This window comes from Poecilia formosa, unplaced genomic scaffold (genome assembly GCF_000485575.1).
Source record: "Poecilia formosa unplaced genomic scaffold, Poecilia_formosa-5.1.2 Scaffold34, whole genome shotgun sequence".
In the NCBI taxonomy this organism is placed as follows: domain Eukaryota; kingdom Metazoa; phylum Chordata; class Actinopteri; order Cyprinodontiformes; family Poeciliidae; genus Poecilia; species Poecilia formosa.
The window spans coordinates 235423-257104 of record NW_006799973.1 but is presented as its reverse complement, the minus strand read 5'-3'; the positions used below and the strand labels follow the sequence as shown (position 1 = coordinate 257104).

Genomic DNA, 21682 nt, shown 5'->3' with positions numbered 1-21682 from the left:
TTTGCGGATGGAGAGGGAAGGAGGGAGGGACGGAGGCTTGGAGAAACAGCGAGACACATCAATCGACCGAGTAAACTGACATGACAGGAAAGCTGGGGGAGGGATGGTGAGGAGAAAGTTCAAAACAAATCAAACTCCCAGTTTAAAGCACCTCCTTCCACTACAACCCACTGAACCCAGCAGAGATAAAACCCTAGAAAGGAATGCATGGAAGGCTATACTGGAAAGGCAAAACGCTGAATCGCCTTAGGGGCTGGTGGTCCTGGGAGACAGGAGGTGACAGTTGCTAAAAGTGGTTACAGCTTTGACACATGAAGGCGATCCAGAGTCAGACTGACTGCAGCACAACAGGATGTTTCTAAATTTATTCCAACAACTACAAAGCAGTAGTTCAATGAGAAAGCTTCTTATAGTAGATGAAACAGTAGACAATGTGGACCTTATCATGCAAAACTGGGTGAGTTTAGGAGTTAAAGCTTTGGGGACACAAAATATAATATTTTAAGTGAACATCACAGGCTCCTGGAATCTCTCCCAGCAGTCAATATGCAAAAGAGGTCATAAAAAGATGATAAAACAAGTAGACCAGCTTAAGATCTGGAGAAGTAAAATAACAAAAAGGATCATTGGAAAACATGCTTATGAAGAAATATAAAAAAATGGTACTTAAAAAATGTATTCCGCTGATTGTCATTGTACCCCCTGTTTATTGACTTAGTGGAAATACTTGCATACTCAACCAATAATCTGGGTCACGAGTTTTCCTTGTAGGTCAGAAGCTGAAAAGTTCAAGAACCACTGTTATGGATCTATATTACAGGCCGGTATCCTGAAATACTTTTGAAATTTCCATCATAATCTGCTAAATTTGCTCTGAAAGGGATGAACCATGAGGATAACCACGCTTCAAAGGAACAAGGAGACACGAGGTGTACAAAAGACACCAGCAGCAATGAGACAAACCTCATCTTTGATCCAACAGGCAGCTTAGTGTCCAAATTTGTACAAGGAATGTGCTAGGTAATCTCTGTGCCTCTGCAGGTATGTCATCAGGCCTGATTCCTGCTATGTGCTTTAGTCCGACTCTTTTACGCCGCGTCTTTATATCTCTGCTCCCAACCCATACCTGTAACTCCAATTCAACACTGGGCGTGGAGCAAACATGTCCACAAAAGAGCTGGCACCACCCAGACAGTCAGCATGGAGCTATGAAGTATTAAGAAACGCTCTCAGTCAGTTTATAGGCTGTCTTATTATGGTTTCTTTAAAAGCCCTTTATCAAAATTATTATTAGAAACTACTGAATTCTCCTCTACCTGTTGCTGCTCCCTGAAGGCCAGATGGCTGAAAAACAGCTACTACACCTTTCCCTAGCTGACAAGGAAGAATATTTCTTGTCACAAAAAAACAAGGGAGTTATAGTGTGGAAAACAAAGGAGTCACCCATCATTCTTATTAAGATATTACTTTTTAAGAAGCATATTGAAAATGTTTCTATTCAAATGGGTTTGTGCATACTTTATGGTTCCTTTAATTTCTTCTTGACACATCTCCCTGACAGCAAACTTCAAGTCTTCCTTCAATAACAACATCCACAACAAGGATTGTTATTGAAAGCATGGGCTGTTAGCTCTTAGCTGAGGTACACATTTTTGAATGACATACCATGACGTCACTGTTTGGGCTAAACAGGATGGCATGCTCCATATCTTAATTTGATCTTATGAAAATAAGAGAATCAAGTTATGCTACTGTATTTATAAATCCTAATTTAGATGCAGACAACAAATAGCGGGGGTCGGGGGGTCAATTATGTCTTTCAGTTCTGATGGAACTGATCAAGGGAAAAATGATTTGGATCTCTGAGTGAAGCTGTTTTTATGAGAGGTTTTCTCCAGCTGCGCATGGTCAGTCAGCTGGCTGAACAAAGTCAGTTTCCCTCGCGTACTAAAACACAAATTTGGCAGCTTGGAAATATTTCTGGTAGCAAAACTTGTGGGCAGTCGTGGTATGGAAACCCATTACATTTAACATAGGGATATATCTGCTCAGCAGGTGACAGTGAGTTGGCCACTCAAACAGACATCTAGACTGATAACCAGCTAGCTTCATATGCTAGCATTACTCTATTAGCATTCTCTTAAACTACAACTCATAAATATACTGTTTGTATTTTTATTTTTTGCTTTAGTCAGTTTCTCAAATAACCTATCTTGACTGCAGTGTTTATGTTTATTACATATAACAGCAAGAGTAATTGTTTCTTTTTTATTAAAGAAACAATAAAAAATGTCATGTCGTGTTGTCTTAGACCTTTGTGTGAAAACCGTAATACCATATGGTATTTTTACACAAGGTTATCATACAGTAATAATGTCATCCCAGCCCATGCCTAGTTTATGATTTTTGCTTGTGGTGTTTGATTAAAAATAACACTAAAATCAATTTATAACTGTAACAATCAATATTTTAACGAGTAAGTAAGAATAAGTCTTGCTTTTTTTTTCGTTTTAAATAAAAGCAACTAGATCATATCATGAATTGCTATCTTGTTTTTTTTTGTTTTTTTTTAATCAAGATTATAGTACCAAGCAGTGTGAATTTCCTACCAGTCCATGCCTGTTAGAAACATATCTTGATAAGGAAATGAAACAAAGCCACTGATGACATCATAAGTGAAAAGGCACTGCCTAAGTGAGTCACTAAATAATCTGAATACAAATCAGTGCTCTCTCATCAATCACAGTGTAGGACTTTGCATTATCTGCCATATAGCTGCAATGTATCCTCTTCCTAAAGGACACTCACACACAGACAGAGACCTCAAGCTGTCGCAGTACAGCGTGGACTGAACAGCTAAACTCCTGCAGCAGCTGGAGTTGCCAAAAACCTGACTGCTCTCCTCCATAGCAACACCCCATAATAAAGCAGCCCACAGACAATACCCCCTGAGTTTGAACTGAGGTCATCCACTGCGGGGGTCCACCTCCTCTCTCTCCCTCTCTCTGTCTGTCTTCCTGCGGGTGTGTAATTATTAGGTTGTTCGTGTATATTTAAAGGTGGCGATGTTGGAGCTGGAAACGCCTTTTTTCCTCGCTCAGCTTTGATGCGAAGTGGCGACTTTTTTTTATTTTTTTTTTAAAGCAGACACTGAGGAAAGATGACATGAACCCAGCGGCTGTGATAATGACACAGGCCGGGCTGCAGAGGCACACAGATGCGGCGTGGAGCCTAAAAATAACCGGCATAATTCAGAACTGAGACACAAAACTAAGGAAGAGAACCACACCTTGGGTGGAAGACGTGAAACATCTCCAGCTTGTAATTGACAAAATCATCCATTTTCATTCGTAAATTATTTTATTCTTATATTAGGAAAATAAACCAGCGTGGCCACAGCCTATTAATATATAGGTCGAGTTTCTAAGATGAAAGCGAGGGCATTTTTAAACCAATATGAACGTCGTCAGCCGCCTTAATGTTTCATGTTTAGGCTCTGAGCTCACATTTACTAAGCAAGGGAGGTTAGCCAGCTCCGCTGAAATATGAGACGTTAAAGGATATTGCCCCGGCTACTTACGAGTTGGATTAGGGTAAAGGTAATTAAATGTCTCACCTTCAGGTTCCGATGTGAGTAGTGGATAAGGCTGCGGTGTGAGGAGAAAACGGAGTGAGGTTGCTTCGTGGATATTTCCCTGCCTGGTAGGTGTGTAGCCTTACCGCATATGCGGTTTTTATCATCGCATTGCTCTATGAGCGGAGCCGCACACTCTCCGCGGTGGGAATAAAGTGGAGAGCACTGAGGGCGACGAGGACGGCTTCAATCCCGAACAACTTTTTCCTGGTGGTGGACCAACCAAGTGCGAGCAGACGGGTTTAACAGCGAGAGGACTCCAATGAAAGCCTTTATTTTAGCCGCAGACCCGCCTCATGAATGCGGCGGCAGCTCTCCGCCCTAAAAGGGGCAGCTAACGGGCGTGGTGACCAATCACATTAACGTTGACACAAACGGCTGTACCGTCAGCCAATGGTGAAAGGCGGTAGGCGGGGTCATGTTTGACTGACGTTTCAGTTAGCCAATCGGAGTGTTGTAGCAGCAGCGCAGCAGGTGCCGTGCGGCGCTCTCGCGCTACAGTGGGGGGATTTGCGCGCCCTTTGTTTACCATTCTGTGGCTTCGAGGTCCGCAGTCACTGATCCTGGATCTGATTTTAATATTTTCACCAAGAAAACAGCAGAGTGTTCGATTGGCATCTGACCCCAAGGCACGTGATTCAGATCATCCTTGAAAATCCGACTGAATCTGAATTTCTCCAGTGTATGGTTCACAGGGCTATTAATGAATATTTCCAACAGTTTGAGTCATAGCAAAACAAATCCACCAGTTTATAGGTAGTCATTACATATAAATTCCGTGAGATATAAAACATAGTAACATAGGATTTGACAATCCAATGAAAAGAAACACTGAATGTTAGTCTATTTCTTTAACTTTGACCATAATAATTGAAGTTAAATACATGAACCTCATGTTGAAATGTAAATGCAAATAAAATCCAGATATGCTACATACTGATTGTGTTTAAATTTGTAATCTAACAATGTGAGGAAAATATTCAACCACAAAAAAAAAAACAAAAAAAAAAACATAATTGCAGTTGCATCCGTTTCTTTTATTTGTCCAACAAAACAATTGTGTTTTATTTGGAAGTGCTCTGTGCCTGAGATCACTCTAAATTACAAAGCAAAATAGAGCATCCCCATTCTTAAAACAGAAAAAAAAAATTCATTGAAACCTTTGATGATTACCTTTTTGCCCATTTAGTTTGTTTTTTTTTTAAAATGATAGCGTCACAGCATATCATGCAGTTACTACAAAGTATTAAAATGTGTTGAGCTGTATTGTGAGAAGTAAAGGTCAACCAAACACAGTTTCTTCTGAAGTTCAAAAGATGCTATGAGAGTGATGGTGCTTTGGGCTCAAGTTACATTTGGTGGCAGTGGAGGCAGGGTGAATAACACGAGCCACTGTGCAGACTATTAATAGGACATGGAAGCAGTGAAGAAGAAAAGTGAAAGGAAACAGTACCATGGAACAGTATTAACACTGATGTTAACAATTAAAATGTTAGTAGTTAAAAACACAGTCCCTCCTGCCGTTACAAAGCCTCTTGTATGACGTGGCATCTGATTCTACAAAAATACTGGGACATTGCAGAGTTTGATCTATTATATAACAATAGATCAAGTAGATCTATTGCATAGGCCATTTTAGTTTTGTGCAAAACTCAAAGAACAAAATTACAGGTTGTGCATTAGACAGGCTAATTTAGGTAACTCTTCACATGCTGCTTCCATTACTCTTAAAACATTTAACAACTTAGGCCGTGTGATTCACATTAACTTGTAAAAGAATAAAACACACCCAAAAGTTCAAAGTGCTTTGAAAATAACTAGAAAGTGCATGTTCTATATTCTGTAGTATAATGAGGAAACAAAGCTTCTTATACATTCACTGTGTGCTCATTGTGTACCTGCTCAGTCGCTGAATGGATTAGCAAAAATTGGTGTTTCAACTACCTCTGAAATCAGGGCCTGGAATTACACCACAAACAATTCCACCTGAACTAGGAAGTCAGAACTACCAAGTTACAAGTTAGAACAATTAAATATCAAATACAGCACCCTCCGAAGTCATAGTTTTGAATTGGGGAGTAAGAGATCAGAGTCAATGTGGCTGCTCTGCATACTGACATGGTATAAGTTGTGGGAATAACTTGTATATTTGAATTTCTGATGGTTTGGATCTCATTGACCTATGGCACACACAACATTGTGTGGCATTAATTTGCATATTTCAATACAACGGACTTGTAGGACTGGTAGAAGCAAAACATCGCCTGTTTACCAGCTTCCTATAAAACAAGATTAACTCGGTGTTACATAATTCCCAAACAAAGGCTCCAATTTTAAATGTAGCATTCTTCCTGTCATAAGGCAGAAAACCAGTGGAGTTTACTAACAGCCCTGGTTAAACACTACCTGCCAATAACATTTTACAAAACTTCATAAAATATTCTGTAAAATTTCTGCATCTGGACTGGTCACCAGTCTATCCCAGCAGCAAAACAGAAACAGAAACCATCATGTGCACACATGCTCAATCCCAAGGACAAGTTAAGGTAGCCATTTACACATAATATGCATATTTTTGGAGAATGGAGGAAGCAGGAGTACCCGGAGAAAGTCCAAGCATGCTCAAGAAAGACATGCAAACACAACGCTTCCTACTGTAGGGCAATACAGTAGGAAGCAACAACTGTTCCACCATGCAGCATTCATCATAATCCCAAAATAGATCTTATGCTGTACTATGCGAAGGACTGACTTATCAGAAAAGCAAATAAACTGATTATTTCTGCATGTTCCACTACATCTGACATGCAGAGCAGCCAAACCTCTCACTTTCCAATCAGAAGTTCAAACTTCATAGGGCATTCCAGAGCATTTCTTTTGTTTTGAAAACTGGAAATTCAAACTTTCAAGTACCATTGAAACAGGGAATATAATTTTACTAACCAAAAGTTTATCCTTTCGAAAAAAAAAAATGGGTATAGTAAAAATATTCTTTCAAGCACAATGCATGAAATAAACAGCTGCAGATGAAGGGAGCGTAGCTAAATTTCTGAAGGCACCATGTTTTCACAGAGAACCCATCTGCAATATATTTAAATTAGAAAGCTTTTACACAATTTATTGAGATTAAAATAAAGTAATATCTTATAAATATGTTTCAGTCCACTTGTGCAAATAAAAGACGGTTTTTACAGACGCAGAAACAGCAAGACACCAAAATCTTGCAATCATCACAAAATCTGTCTCACTCCATTCAACTGAGTCACCGAGACATTTTCTGAGGTTTTCTGATTTTGAAGTCATTTTGTGTCAAATTCAGAACCACCAGCAGCGACTGAAACGCTTCACAATTTATAACACCTTCGCTCAGTCAGCACAGTTTCCAAAAAATGACTGAGAATCACAACAAAAAGATGTTCTTGTTGACATAAAACATATCAGGATTCTGAAGATATTAGAGCAAGAAAAGTGCAAGATTAACAGATTATCTGGACAAAGTCAATATCATCTGTCTGGCTGTGCTTCAATACCTTACCTCTCCCGAAAACAAATAAGTAATTTCAACTCAAAATGTATTAAATAAGTCAATAACATTATAGCAAGTCAAAAAATAAATAAAAATAAAAATCCCACAAAAAACAAAACAAAAAAGAAGAAAGCATGCACTACACTCAGCAAGGAGAATCTGTTGAAAACTGCTGCTGGTTCCCAACAGTTTCTCCTTGTCACTTTTGTTCTGCAATGAGGATTTCTGTTCAAATACCAAAGTACCCGTTCTCCAGCATTACAGAAATGACACTAGCAATACTTACCATTGGAAAGTGAAACACTGAAGTGATAAGTCAGCATAGTTTTGAAAATGCATTCCTGAGTAACAACAAACTTAATGTCACAACAGCAGCTGAAAGAGAAGCAATATTTTCCAGTTCAGAATCACTGAGAGGCAGTGGCGAGTTGTAGCCAGCAGGTGGAGCTGCTGCACATCCTTCTGATCAGCGATTCGAGTCAGATGACTGGGCTGTGGAAGTGATGGGCCAGTTGTGGGACTTGAACAAGTTTTCAATGATTCTGAAAGACTGCCAGGCCCAATCAGGCAACTAGGTCAGAGCTGTGACCAAACTCCCCAAACCCTTCTCTAACTTTTTCCTCTTTTTCGTGTTTAACACTGGGTTCCCATGTAAATCTAGCAAATCCGGAAATAGTTGATTTTCACTTCTCTCTTGGTCTGTCCAAATAAACTTGCTTGACTCTGTCTTTTTCGTGTTATCCCCTGAAGCTCGGCTTTTTCTCTCTTTAGCAGACTGCTACCCTCTATGCTTAGTTACAGTGAAGATGTTCTTCCAAGGATGGTCTTCGGGTGGGTTGGGGGGAACAGCCATGTTCTCGAACTGCTTCCTCATCTGGGGAGGCGAGCTCCAGAGCCACTTCATTCTCGTAGCAAAAGGACGAGCATGAGCTTCCGATGTACCTCTGCTCAGTCAGCTCTTTTGCACTGCATGACGGAGTGTTTGGGATTTCATAGGTCCGGTGGAAAAATGAATAGTCAACCTAGGAAAAAAGAGAGTTTCGTTAGTTTAATCCTCATTTCAAAGTGTTATTAAGATGTGTCTAAGGAGCACAAAATGCAAAAGATAGGTCATTTTTATTTTAAGATTAGAAAACAATATTCCTTTGACCAATAGAAAACCTACGCAAATCTTTCCCTGTAGTGTATGAGAAGCACTAGCAAAATGTAAATCTGAAAAATGTTGGACTCTTGATATCTTCAACTTGAGTACAATCATTTCAATTGAATTAAAATTTCGCTTTAGGAAATAATTGTTGTTTTACTAAACCATTAGTGCCCCAATCTTTGGCACCATGGCTGTTATTACTTTGAACAATTCCTTTTTGCCAATAAGCAAACATTTAGTCTTCTCCTCTAAGACTTCAGATTTTACATCATCAAGAGTCCCAGACATCAGCTCATTTCACAGATTTTCTATCAGATTTAAGTCTGGGAACTGAAATGGACATGGAAGACAGCCGATTTAATGTCTGAATTTAAAAAATACATATCTTTATATTATCATGGTATTTCAAAAACAAGCTTCCAGGGACCTTATGAACCTTCTTCATAGATCTTTATCAAGGCTGCCAATCATTTCAACGGGCATTTATGAATTATTTCTCCTTTCTGACCTGGTAGCCGTTTTTCCTCTCAAACAGTACGGGTTCAAAACGGTGTCCCCAGAGGATTTCAGAAGCCAGATAGGAGCTGCGGCACTGCGTTGTCATCGATGTGGCCTCCACCATCCCCTCAAGTATGACCACCACCTCCAATTCAGAGTCATTTTTCAAGGTTTTTTTGTCTATCTCGAAGAAAGGTGACTCTTCATTGATTTCGTGCACTATAGTCACAGGAGAGACCAAAAAGATGCGGTCGGTGCCAGTATCAAAACCCACGTTGATGTCTGCGTTGTCGAGTGGCAGATACTCCCCCTCTGGTGTCACCCTAGGCTGAAAACAGTTTTAGGAAAACAGAGAAAGAGTAAGTATTCTTATTATACCTAAAATTCAAGAAAACTTTCAAAAGACCAAGTGTTATATTTTGGAGCAAGACCAGTGTTTTTATTCACACTGCCAGTCCAGAGGTTTATGTCTCAATGTGAATATATCTAGTTCTGGCATGTAGAAGAGTATTCCTTTGATGTTTGCGATCTTGATCTCATCTGACCTGTTTGCACCTTGATATGGTTTTTATTTTCAAAGAGATCAAAATGTTTCTGAGCTCTAATTTTGTTCTTTAGGAATATCTGGAGGGCACAGACATGCACAAGTCTACACAAAGCAATGGTGATATGAAAACATCGGAGAGTACTAAATAATTTTAACTCAAAGCCTTTAAATAATTACATTTGTATTTATAGACAAAGAACAATCATCTACCAATATATGCAAGGGGAAATGGGATGATGAAGGACAATGGCTCTCAGTTAAAGAATTGTAGGCAAGTTAATCCATGGTAAATCTTCCAAACGCTAGAGGAGAATAAAACAAACTCTCATTAACTGGGCCTTGGCAGAATACAAGCCAGATGGTCTCTCTCTCTCTCACCATCTCTCTCTCTCTCTCTCTTTATCTCCCCATAACAATCTCTGGGTGTCTTCTTAACCCATCTCTTGTTAAGTCCACCTTTATAATTTGGTACACTATGTAAAATTGTCCAAGTTCAGTTTTTATTGTTTTTATAGTTCATCTTTTCTCTGCTTACCTTCAGTAGTTGTGCTCTGACATGCGCCTCAACCAGGTGGCTCTTCCGTAGATTTCCCACCCTCCACATCATGCACAGTTTTCCGTCTCTCAGGGCCACCACAGCAGTATCAGAGAACACCAGAGTCTCGTTGCGCTTCTTGGGCTTGGAAATCTTCGCCATGACTGCCCCAATGATGAAGGCGTCAATAATGCAGCCCACGATGCACTGCAAAACGACCGCCAACACCGCCAGGGGACATTCTTCGGTCACGCTTCTGAATCCGTAACCGATGGATGTCTGCGTCTCCAAGGAGAACAGGAAGGCTGCCATGAAGCTGTTTACTTGAAGGAAGCATGGCTCCTCTACCACTGTATCTCTATCAGACTCTCCCCCGGAGCCGGATTCTCCTGACCCAGGAGAAGAACCGGAACTGGGGGTGATCTGAATGGAGAGGTCACCGTGTGCAGAGGCAATGAGCCAGAAGGCAAAGCCAAAGAGAAGCCAGGAAAGAATAAAGGAGAGCGTGAAGATGACCAGCATCCAGCGCCATCGTACATCCACACACGTGGTGAAAAGGTCGGTGAGGTACCGCTGGCCCCTCTCGCTCATGTTGACGAAGGTGACGTTGCAGCGTCCGTCCTTGCCCACAAAGCGTTGTCGGGACCGGCGGTTTGAGCGCTTGGTGCGTCGCCGGCTGGTAGTGGAGGGGGAAGACAGGGAGTCCCGGTCTGCTGAAGAACGGCGTTCCCCTCTCCCACCTCCACTACCGCCTTTGGTATACCTTGGACCTGGACACATTCCTCCTGCTCTCACTCTGCTTTCTCCTCCCGCATCTCCACCAGCTGGCTCACCGGCAGCACTCTGCGTCTGTGCGTTGTTCGTGTTGCACTGAAGAGGTAGAGCTTTGCCATTGAGGGCATGGATTGGAGAGGAGCTGGTTGGGCTTCCTGACCCGGTTGGACTGTCTCCTGCCCTTGCACTTTGTGCTAGCCTCATGACTTCCTCCTCCTCCACTGGCCCATCCACCACAGCACTGAAGCGATGTTTGACACGTGCCGCTCCCATCATCTGAAGTGAAATCTCTGTATATCTCAGTGTGGCTTGGTATGTATCGTCAGTAGGTTTATTCAGGGGTTTTACCCTCAAAGTCCTCCAGTCTTTCTTAAAAAATGAGATGTTTGCGGTCCAAACAAAGAAAACCAATCCAAACAGGCATTTGATTCATCATCCACAACCGGTTGTTTGGTTCTCCAAAGTATGTAATTGTTCAGTTGTACAGAAAAAGTAGAGTCTTGTGTAATTATATTTGTTGGTAGACCCAATCTTTGAAGTAAATACAATCAGATAATCTGAAGGGAAGGTTGTCAAAAGCAAGCCAAGGAGTCTCTATTTTGGGATTGCGCTCATGCGAAAGTTCATTCCGGGTGTTTCAGGGGAGAACTGACCTCAGTATGCAACACAAGAGCATGCAGGGTCGGTTATGTTCAGCTTAAACCAATGAGAAGAAGGTTTAGAGGTTTTGAGCAGGCATCATTTGATGAAGAATATAAACTGAAACTGCATTGCAGTTGGGTAATGCAAATAGAAGCATTTTAAGATCACTAAGCTTATGATGGCATACATTTCATAACAATGCAAATAAGTGCAAAACAAAACCTATTTGACTTTTGTTTGAGCAAACTATTCCAGAAAATAACATGCAGAAAAACGGAAGTAAAAACCATGCAAAGTCTTACAATGAAAGATATTTCCAGGTTTACATCCACTTGGAATTAGCATGAGGTAAAAAAGACACAGTAGAATGAAAGTCCTGTTTTAGACCAGACATGTCATCACAAAAAAGTAAATAGAATCCATAAAAACTAAAAGTATAGCTCACTTTAACTATTTTAATAAATTGATAAGTAGGAAGGTCACTTTTGCTGTAAAAGCCCAACTGAACTGTTATACATTGGTCATCATTCCCTATTTGATCATGTCACTGCTTTCACTATTTCACATTTACTTTCTAAAAGACTACAGATCTGTTTGGTGGACATTGTGAACTTGTTTAATGTACTGACTGTTTTACTGCAAATATTAATGTTTAGATTTCTACTTCTAACGATCACCGGCAGGAGACAACACCTCAGAACGGACGTACCTCATTGCAAAACTGCATTATGACTGGGAAATCACTTAACACCTGACAAAAGTGGGGAAGAAAACAAGGAAAGATTACTATGATCTATCTCAAGAGAAACCAATAATTTTAAGTTTTAAGTGATTAATTCAAATGTAAAGCAAAGGTAAGTACACAGATCACCTTTTTAAAGTTTTCTGCATTTGAGTGCAGGTGAGAAAGCTGGCGGTGGTAGAAGATAGACAAATTACTGAAAAAATAGGCTGCCATGAAGGGCCAACATTTCTGTGGATTTAGATCTCTTAAATCCTCATTGTTTGACAAAGACAGCAGAAATTGTTGTTTGAGAACAAGATAATCAGAATAAAATAAAATGCAATGTAAAAATCAACAACATGCACTAAATATTTTAAATGAATCATGAAGATTAAATTAAAACTGTTATGCAAATACACAGTGCAAATAAAAATATCCCTGTTGAATTACCTTGTTTAACCAGTTTATGCGACAATAAAGGCTCTTGGTCAAAAAATGACCCCAGAACCAAAAGTCATACCACTAAAAAATACAAAAACTACCCAAAACAACAGAGAGCAGCAGCTTTGATATTTGTGCAAAGACAAAAAAAAAATACAAGTTTATAACAAATAAAAATGGGGGAATAAATCCCTCCTGAAGTGAGAAATGACATAAGGGTTGATCTTGACTTGTGTGTTGACCTTGCTTTGTTATACATGATCAGTAAAAGCAAATTTTTGATGTGAAGGAGGGAGGATCACTGGGCAGTCTGCTGTTCGTCCCATTCCCTTTAATCAGACGCCAGCATCGGATTTGTGCTGCTCTGGTTTGGACTGTCGGGCCTGACATGCAGCCAATCTTGAAAATAAATTTGGACAAACAAAAGGAGAAGAAATGTGAGAAATGCATCAGTTAAAATACTGTTTGCCAGAGAAAACTTATGAAAAACGGAGTGAAGTTCGGTCAGAATTATTCTTGTTTTCATTAAATTCTTAACGACATAATATGACATAAGATTAATGACAAGGATGATGCCTACCAGTGCTCCATTGCTGGTTTCTCACATCTGCTGATTGGATTATCTTTCTGTCGTTCTAACCATGAAGAGTAAGTTCATCAAAAGGATCCATGCAGGCACAGACTGTGAAGAAAAACATTAACACTAAATCTCTCTGCTTATTTAATCTTTGCATGTTATTTTTTTGTTTTTTTACATTTTATCACGTTACAACCACAGACATCATTGTGGTATTTTTAAAAGTTTTTTCTCTTTGTTGATAGAAACCAACACCAAATAGTATGATGATTCACGGTTTCAAATGCTTTTTGAATAAAAATTTGTATTTGTATTCAGACTCCCTATAAAAGGCATCAGCAATCATTCCCATTTCTCATATTTCCCTTTGGCCCAGACTTACAAAATTTATTTAGAGCCACAATAGAAATCTTTGAAACTAAATGGCTTAATTTTTTTTAAATGCCTCCAATAAGAAATTTCTTTAGCTTGTTAAATTAGAGAACAGCAATTTTATTTTTTCAATACATCTTTTATTAAATTACTATAGAAAATGACAACAAAACGTATGTAGTTTGTAATCTATCTTTTTTTGTGTGGAAACGTTGTGCAGATATTGTGTGATGTACATGGTGAAAAGCAGATGTGTGATTATAGTGGATGCTCAGGAGTCAGCTGACATTAAAATGCCACTAACTTTAATTAGAGCAGTTTCAGTGGAGCTTATGAAAGCCAAACAGAAATTTATCAAACGTCTCATGTTTTTCCATAAAATAAATGAACTGCTCTGCCAATACTTTTCAAGACTTTTTGATATAAAAGGCATCTAACCCAAAGCTTTCTACCACATTTGCTGTGTCTCCTACATGGTCTGTGAAAAACTATGTGGCTGTAATGTGATAAATGTGAGAAGTTTGTACAAATCTTACAGGGAGCACAACACCGACCATTTGACAGACAGAGTTTGAGGCTTAGTTGGCAGAAGACTGAGATTGGGGCTGAGATGAAGAACCAGGACAAACTGTCTCCAAGAGATGATTAGGGGGTGATGAGACGGTGTTGATGTGCGAGGGATTACAGCTGCACTCCTGACTTGTGTAATGCTCACAGCAGGGTTTGCTAATCCTCAGCCCACTTGCATAACAAATAAAACATAAAAAAACCAAACTTATGGTATATATTAACATGCACCAGATTTAACTTAAGAAAAAAAAACTGAATAAAAGAGTCTGGTTAAAACAGGCAATGTAAGGTGAATTAACACACAAAATAAGAGTCATAAGAAGAACAACCAACTTGATACCCAGTTGCAGAGATGCAAGTTATTAAAAAACACAAATTTTATGCCTAATACTTAAAACTGTATCACTGTGGTTCTATAAATGCAATAAATACTTAAAAAGACTTGGGTTCAAAAGTTGAATTGAAAAAAAAAGTATTGATTTAGAGTGATGGCAGCGTAAAACTGCTTAAATATTTACACTGTCAATAAAATGTCTTCGTTTTGAAGTCTTAACTTTTATAAAATAGTAGCAATTTCATGGCCAGCTGTAATTACTTTAAAAAAAAAAACCCCGTATGAACACATGCACGAGGAGGCTGTTATGACCTTGGTGTCTGAACTATCCTTCCATCCAGGAAACTGCCAAATAAACAATCTCTCAGGTCTGCAATCTGCCACTGGACAACCAGCAGGAGTGGTTGGAGGAGGTGATGAGGGACGATCATGCGTTTGTGTACAGCATTGGCGCTGTGAGAGCGTCCTGCTGCAACAGCTTATCGTGTCAAGGTGGCAAATATCTCAAACGATTCCAGACACAAGAACATTCATGGAAGGGTACATTGGAAAATTGTTCAAGAGAAGCTGATGTGAATCAAGCCATAAGGGAAAGAGTCAGAAGAAAAAATGTTAAAGTAATATGTTTTTCTTCCTGTTGTCATATTTTGTTTCATTTGTTGATAAAATTAGGAGCTAACAATACTTCATAAATCTGTACACATTTCATCATTGTACAACTGATCAGCTTAACTAACAAAAAATACTATTAACTAATGGTTAATTGCTATTATTATTATCTTATTAGTTGATACCAAAAAGAAGGATCAGTTCAGCCTCTAGTCTTTTTATGGTCCCTTTCAAAAAACACTTTGAGGCTGGACTAAGGTGGGATAACATAATTTCATTGTACCAAGAGATCTGTGATCAGATCTGGTTAAATACACCTGGATCCAATAGTAACTCATTAGAGGCCTAAGAAGAACATTAACCTACTGAGGAGGTTGTTACTACCACCAGAGAGAGAACTAAAACATGCAGGATGCCGGCCCTCCAGGACCGACTTTAGACACCACTGCCTTAAGGTATCTGCTAGAAATCAAAGGTGAATTATCACTGTAATTTCAATTATACCTAAAGAGAAAAACACAAAAGTATGACTTCATGAGGATGTTTCAAATATAAAGTTTTGAATTAGCTGCCAAATATCACCAAATCAATAAATAGGATGCTTTAAAAAGCAGACTGAATGGTGATAATGAATATAGAAAAGGTAATACAAAGCATATGGTAATTTCTTTCTTTCTTTTTTTTGTTGCATTTTCATATCTTAGCAGATTCATAGTTGAATTAAAAAAATATGTCTTGAAATTTACTTCTGAAAGAAAAAAATAAGCAATCACCTTGTGTTTATTTGGCTTTTTTATTTGTTTCTTGTGTGGTTGCTTTGGAAAAACTTTTTTTTTAGTTTTTTTTTTAAAGGGTACATCTTTTACATATTTTTAAAAAGATTTATCCAGATTATAATGATTTTATACACCAAAAATCATGTTTAAGAGCTGCTGAACTGGTTTTGAATAAGCTCCATTTAGCACTCTGTTTTATGCTAATGTTCATTTACTTAATCTGTCACATGGCTTTATATTCAAACAGTTTGACTTAATGCATATTTACAAACTGTTTGAAGTATTTGATTGTTTTAAATGGGCTGATGAAGGAAGAGTTGACTCAACAAGCAGGCACACATGTAAAAGACAGAAGAGTGAAGCCACAATGGAGACATCAATACCTAATATTGATCAGTGAAGGTCAGAAACCAGGCCACATATCGGCTATCTGTCTCTCAGAGTCACATGGCTCACAGCTGAACACATTTCCCTTCATCTCTTTTAAGTTTAGCTAACCTATGCAATTTCTCTTCACAAATCAGACACTTTTTGTGCTTCATAAACACAATGTAAGACTCAAACATCTAAAATAAAATGAATAAACATGAGATCTTCAAAGTCCCCTCACTTCAGTCTGTTTAAGAATTGTAACAGGAGCTTCCATTAAATGGAAATTGTGGCAGTGGTATCTTGCTTTATTCTTGTAAAAGACTAATATACCCATAATGCCAGAGCTCATGAGGATCCCAGGTGATATGAATGCTTATGTAACCAACAAAAAGACTCAAATCCTGTCAGTAGTTAATCTAAATACCCCCAAATATACAAACAGTCAAAAATCTTTATGCTAGACTAAGATTAGTCTAATTAAAGGTATAAAGGGAGTTGGCAACTTAAAAAAAAAACACATGCTGGCACAAATGCTTTTCTCCACATCTCACAATAAACACAAACAAGAAGTCATGTTGGCATCTGTTCTTAATCTGTTAATTGAAACTATTTCTGCTGCTGCGTCTCCCTCAGAGATAAAGACAGAGTTTTAATCCGTAGGGGGTTAAGATGCTGCAGGTTGCAATGTGTTAGTTAAAACTCTACACAATTCTAAGAAGATGCCCAAAGCACAAAAATGAATAAAAACAAAAACATTGAGAAATATTGCACTATTTAGATTTCATTTGAATATTACAAATAACTTACATGGCACTCGTTGTTAAATTACTTGAAGGTTTCCTTACAAAGATTATGAGTAAAAGGTTTCTAACTTCCCAAAATATGTTTATGAAGTTTGTTATACTCAACATAAACATTCATTCTGTATGTTTTTTTTAATAATGCCATAATTTCTGAACTTATCCCAACTGCTCAGTTTTAGCTTGTCCCAAAAATTTTATTCCACCCTAAAACGTTTTTACCTTCAAAACTGGAGCGATGAAGGATTCATGCAGCACTACATCATCTTTTTTTCCAACACCTTCAACTATGTGGCCTTAGTTTAGATGCCTTGAGTATTTATACCCATTGAACTTTTACACATTTTATCACATTACTTTCTCCATCTTTAATGTATTTGACTGAGATTTTATGTGACAGACCAACACAAAGTCCTAGTGATAGAGAAAGGGAGGAAAAGTGATCTTTTTCAATTATTTTTGCAAATAAGTTCAGAAGAATGAAGCTTTCAGCCCCTTTTGGTTATACTTTGTAGTATTTTACTTTCACAGCTGTGAGTATTTTGAAGGTCTGTCAGCTTTGCAAATCTAAAGGGATTTTTCTTTGTCCATTCTTCTTTGCAACATAGTTGAAGCTCAGTCAAGTTGGACAGAGAAAGTTGCAAACCTCACTTTTCAAGCCTGGAAACAGATTTTTAGTTGAACCTATCAATGGACTTTGACTAGTTCTTTAAATATATGCATTTTCTTTGAATTAAACAATTCAAGTTATGGCTCAGATTGTATCTTTAGAGTCAATTTCCTGCTTCCGTTTCAGGACTTTTACAGAATAGTGTGTTTTCTTTTAATATTACCCTGTATGTATCTCCGTCCATCTTCATACAAACTCTGACCAGCTTCCCTGTCCTTAACATAGAAAAGCATCACCATCATGACAATCTTTCCCGGTGAGAATCATATGGTCAGGGTGATGCGCAGGGCTAGTTTCCAATCCAAATACAAATGCATGCCTCACTTTTCAGATTTAAGTTTGAAAAAAAACTTGATAAGTATGAATAATTTATTTCCCTTCATATGTATGCACTACTTTGTGTTGCTCTGTTACATTTTCTTCCTATGAAACATATTGAGCTTGCAGTGCTAATGTAACAAAATACAAAATAAAAAAAATAAAAAAAATTACTAAATGCTAAATGAAAAAAGTCGAGCCTTTTTTGCTGCCTACAGCAGTTTGATAATTAATGGGAAGATCATGTGTTGTTGGCAAAGCTGATCAAGAATTAAAATAACAACAAAAAAAGCATTATAAGACCATCTCCAAGCTGTGTTTGGGAAATTATTCAATATTTTTCACAAGTGGAATACATTTAAGGAGGTTGCAGGGTTTCCTTCAGAAAACTTGCTAAGCCCGATGGTTGGGCGCTAGAGTAGTCAGTCATCCAGCGGCACACCGTGTTTCTGAGTTAAGAAATTTTTAAAGTTGACAGGAAATTTGAAAATATCACTCAATAATAAAGTGTTGTTGAAAGATTGGAAAATGAATTCCTGAACACCAATTATAAAGTCTTAAAAATGCAAATATTTTAAAAAGACTTAAATAAATAAGCAATGCAAAGCCTGGTGGCCCGCCAGGCTTATAATGGGAGAAACCCTGCAGTTTCCTATCTGCAGGGTTAGGAAACTGCAGATAGTTTCCTAACTATCTGCAGTTAGTTAGGAAACTAACTAACTGCAGATGTCTGCATTCCAGATGCAGACATCTGCATCTGCATTCCAGATGCAGATGTCCCCCATCTGCATCTGGAATGCAGATGGGGGACATTCCAGTAAATTCACCCCATCATGAGTTCATCCAGTGCTCCATGTAAGTTTATTACAGAAAAAGACCAAATAATTATGGCTTGTTTGCACATCACAGTGACTCAATATCACACATGAATTGTGCTTAATTTCTCTCACATGACTTTTTCATTTTGGTTTTTAAAAAAAAAAAAAAACTACAGAGATAAATCTGTAGTTTGTAGTCTAGATATTTGCAGAACATGCAGAAACAGATTTTTAGCATAAAACTGTGTTTTATTTTCTGTATAGGAGCCAAGAAGATACAGGGCAGCCAATCCTTTCTAAGTAAGGCAAAGCACTATAAACAAGCAAATCAGATTTAGTTCACTTTATTTATTGATGCTGTACTTTTCAGACAACATTGTGAAGTACTGTTGATAGTTTTCACCGCACATGAGGCTGAAATAATCTGAGAAGGCCTAGCAAGATACTTTGCACATCACTAGACAATTAGATCATGATTTTATTTATCTGTCATAGTGCATTAGCTTTATTAATACTGCATATGTTTTTTCTGCTATATTGTATTGAAAAACCTTTATGGTCCTTCTTTTAGCTTACATTAAAATAATTCACTTTAGAGATTTTTCCGAGTACAATTCAGTCAGAACAGTTTCTAGCAACATTAGGCAAATGTTAGTCCAAATTATGCAGCTGATTTAATCAATCTCCTACATTTCAGTAGAAGATCTTATTCTTGAAAATTGCTTTGGCTGACTGAAGCTTGCAGAAGTTTGTTGCAAAACAGGCTGAACAGCTTTGCAGTCCTGGGTTCAAATCCTTTTCTCACCTCTTGGATGAGTCGTCAAATCATTTTTGGGATAATTTTGGTAGTGCAGCCACTCCTGCTTCTCATCTGTTTTCAAGTGTCTTTAATTGGGAAATGATGTGTTAAGATTTTTGGCCCTTTTTTGTCAGACAGGTTCTATCTGAGTGATTTCTTTATTGTATGGGACAGTGGGAATCAGGCAGTAACATTTTTAAAAGAAGGCAGGCTGGTGTGGTTGGTGTTTTGTTTTCACTGAAGAAATAAAATAATCTTTTGTAAAACCACTTCTATGTCTCTGGCTATCTTCTGCTGAATTTAGCTTAGTAATCTGAAACATTTAAGGGTGGCAAAAAGGAAAAAGGAGATTATTTTTATTCTATATTGTAAAAACACTATCTTGTGCAACATCAAGTATTTATTACGATAGTCTTTACAAAGAAACCACCACCCCTCCACAACGTGCTTCCCTAAAAAAAAACCTGAGCCATGCATGCTCTGCCACTTGATATAAAGTCGCTTTATCTAAAAGTGCCAACACAGCTGCTATGAATGGAACAGCATCCACTTTCTGCTTTATATAGGACATTCACCACCACAACAAGCTGCAGCTAACCAATGTCACTCTGTTGCGATCAACTGTATTATTTTCAAACCAAATCTAAAACACAGCAGTGTTTCTGGGAGCTCAGAAAATAAAAAAGGGATTAACCTCCAAATCATCAGGGCATGTCAAACCCTGTGGCCACCTTATCCATCCAGCTACCTTTGGTTTATTTACTGCAGCAATGATATCTACAAAGTGTTTTCTTATTCATCAGATCATCACAGTTTACACATTTTAATGAACTATGTAATGAAAGTAAACAAATACTTTTAGCTTCAAACCGTATAACAGCAGTGCACACATTTTGTTGGGGGGAATAGTTTAAAAGTAGATTTAAAATCCACAAAAAAAGAAATACAGGATGTTTTCTTTTTAAAGAAAAAAAATTACATTTTACATATCACAATTTATGATATGTAAAATGTGTATCTATCCAAAAGTCAGATAATTACACATTGAAGGTTGTGTTTATCCAATTAGTTGTGAAATCCTGAGTTGAAAGAGGGGTAATTAGAATACAATAAATAAATGAATCTCCTTGTTATTCAGATATCAAACAAGATCTTGCAGTCTATGCTAAAATGCAAATTGAAAAATTGACAGGTGGTCAAGATACAACAGTCAATTTTGGGAAAAAGTCAGGTTTATTTCCTTGACTGTGGTAATCTTTCTATCCAGATCCCATCAGTGTAATCACTGAAGCTTCAGGGAAAGATAAAACTTAAGAGTTATTGTAAAAAAAATATGAGTAAACCATTAATATTTAATATTTAATTCAAATGTAACACTTTAATGCATTTATTTTTAATGTATTATTGATTGATGATTGCTAATAATATTATTTAATATTTAGACTAGAATGAAGAATGGAGGGGAACTGCGTGATGAATAGTCGCAGTCGGGTTTTTCCAATACTGACAGACTGAATTAAACATGACAAAGACTCTAGAGCTGATATCACACAAACCAAAACCAATCGGCCAGTAAGCCGACACTCATGAGTTTAACAGCATTAAATCCCTAAACTATAAGAGTGAATTATCTTTTAATGTCAGCTCTGTTAAAAGTTTAGATTAGCAGAATTCACTCACCCTGGATGTGGGATTTTTCACAGTCAAACAAGCGCCAAACTCGGTCGTTTTTCATTGAAAATCAAGTTTACTTTTTTGGGGAAAAAGTTGTAAAAGGAAAATAAATCAAAGTAAAAGCTCTGGGCGAGATATCTTGCACCGACGCTGTGTCCGCGTGCCCTGTCCGAGCGCGCTCGTCCAATCAGCGGCGTGCACGCGCCCGCGAGCAGCGGCTGCATTAGATCCTCCAGCTGCTGCTGAATCACGAGGATTAAATCTGAATTTCTCTCGGAAAAGTGACGTAGAAACGCAACCATAAGTATACTTACACTTATAAGTATATACAATTTTCTCTTTAGTTTAAATGGATAAAAATGCATTTAGTAATTTAAAATCTGACATGAAAGCTATAAATAAAAAAGTAGGTCAATTTTCTTAGTTTCATTGTTTATTAATATCTTATAAAAATGTTCGACTTACTAAAGTTTACCATCATGTACTCACACCTGACAGTCTTCTTAACAAACAATTTAACATGAT

The 21682-nt window shown here is 37.9% G+C and overlaps 2 protein-coding genes across 11 annotated transcripts in view; both read right to left on the bottom strand.

Moving 5' to 3' along the window:
* Positions 1–3928, bottom strand: part of myh14 (myosin, heavy chain 14, non-muscle) — a 37095-nt gene extending 33167 nt beyond the window's left edge. For 4 of the 8 annotated variants that reach the window (XM_016670496.1, XM_016670500.1, XM_016670501.1 and 1 more), the window contains exon 1: positions 3617–3928. The gene's annotated coding sequence lies outside the window, so the exon portion shown is untranslated. The remainder of the gene's footprint in view (positions 1–3616) is intronic. The other 4 variants (XM_016670497.1, XM_016670498.1, XM_016670499.1 and 1 more) reach the window with 1 other exon arrangement.
* A 722-nt stretch (positions 3929–4650) lies between these two features.
* kcnj14 (potassium inwardly rectifying channel subfamily J member 14) lies at positions 4651–21378 on the bottom strand. 3 transcript variants are annotated; one of them, XM_007549962.2, is made up of 7 exons: positions 21164–21378; positions 13049–13150; positions 12175–12867; positions 12013–12054; positions 9888–11634; positions 8816–9133; positions 4651–8182 (listed from the first exon to the last, which is right to left on the bottom strand). In XM_007549962.2, the coding sequence occupies exons 5-7, from the start codon at positions 10935–10937 to the stop codon at positions 7952–7954; spliced, it is 1599 nt and encodes a 532-aa protein (XP_007550024.1). In that variant the 5' UTR covers positions 10938–11634; positions 12013–12054; positions 12175–12867; positions 13049–13150; positions 21164–21378; the 3' UTR covers positions 4651–7951. The 3 variants fall into 3 exon arrangements, with proteins under 3 accessions (XP_007550024.1, XP_007550023.1, XP_007550022.1); XM_007549961.2 differs by having other exon boundaries at positions 12013–12867; XM_007549960.2 differs by having other exon boundaries at positions 9888–12054.
* Positions 21379–21682: the final 304 nt, after the last annotated feature.

Excerpts from the sequence above, each read along its gene's own strand:
- kcnj14 (XM_007549961.2), bottom strand. The coding sequence starts at position 10,937 with ATGATGGGAGCGGCACGTGTCAAACATCGCTTCAGTGCTGTGGTGGAT. Across the intron at positions 9,134-9,887 it reads TCAGAGCACAACTACTGAAG|CCTAGGGTGACACCAGAGGG; the intron begins GTAAGCAGAGAA and ends AACTGTTTTCAG. Across the intron at positions 8,183-8,815 it reads AGAGGAAAAACGGCTACCAG|GTTGACTATTCATTTTTCCA; the intron begins GTCAGAAAGGAG and ends CTTTTTTCCTAG.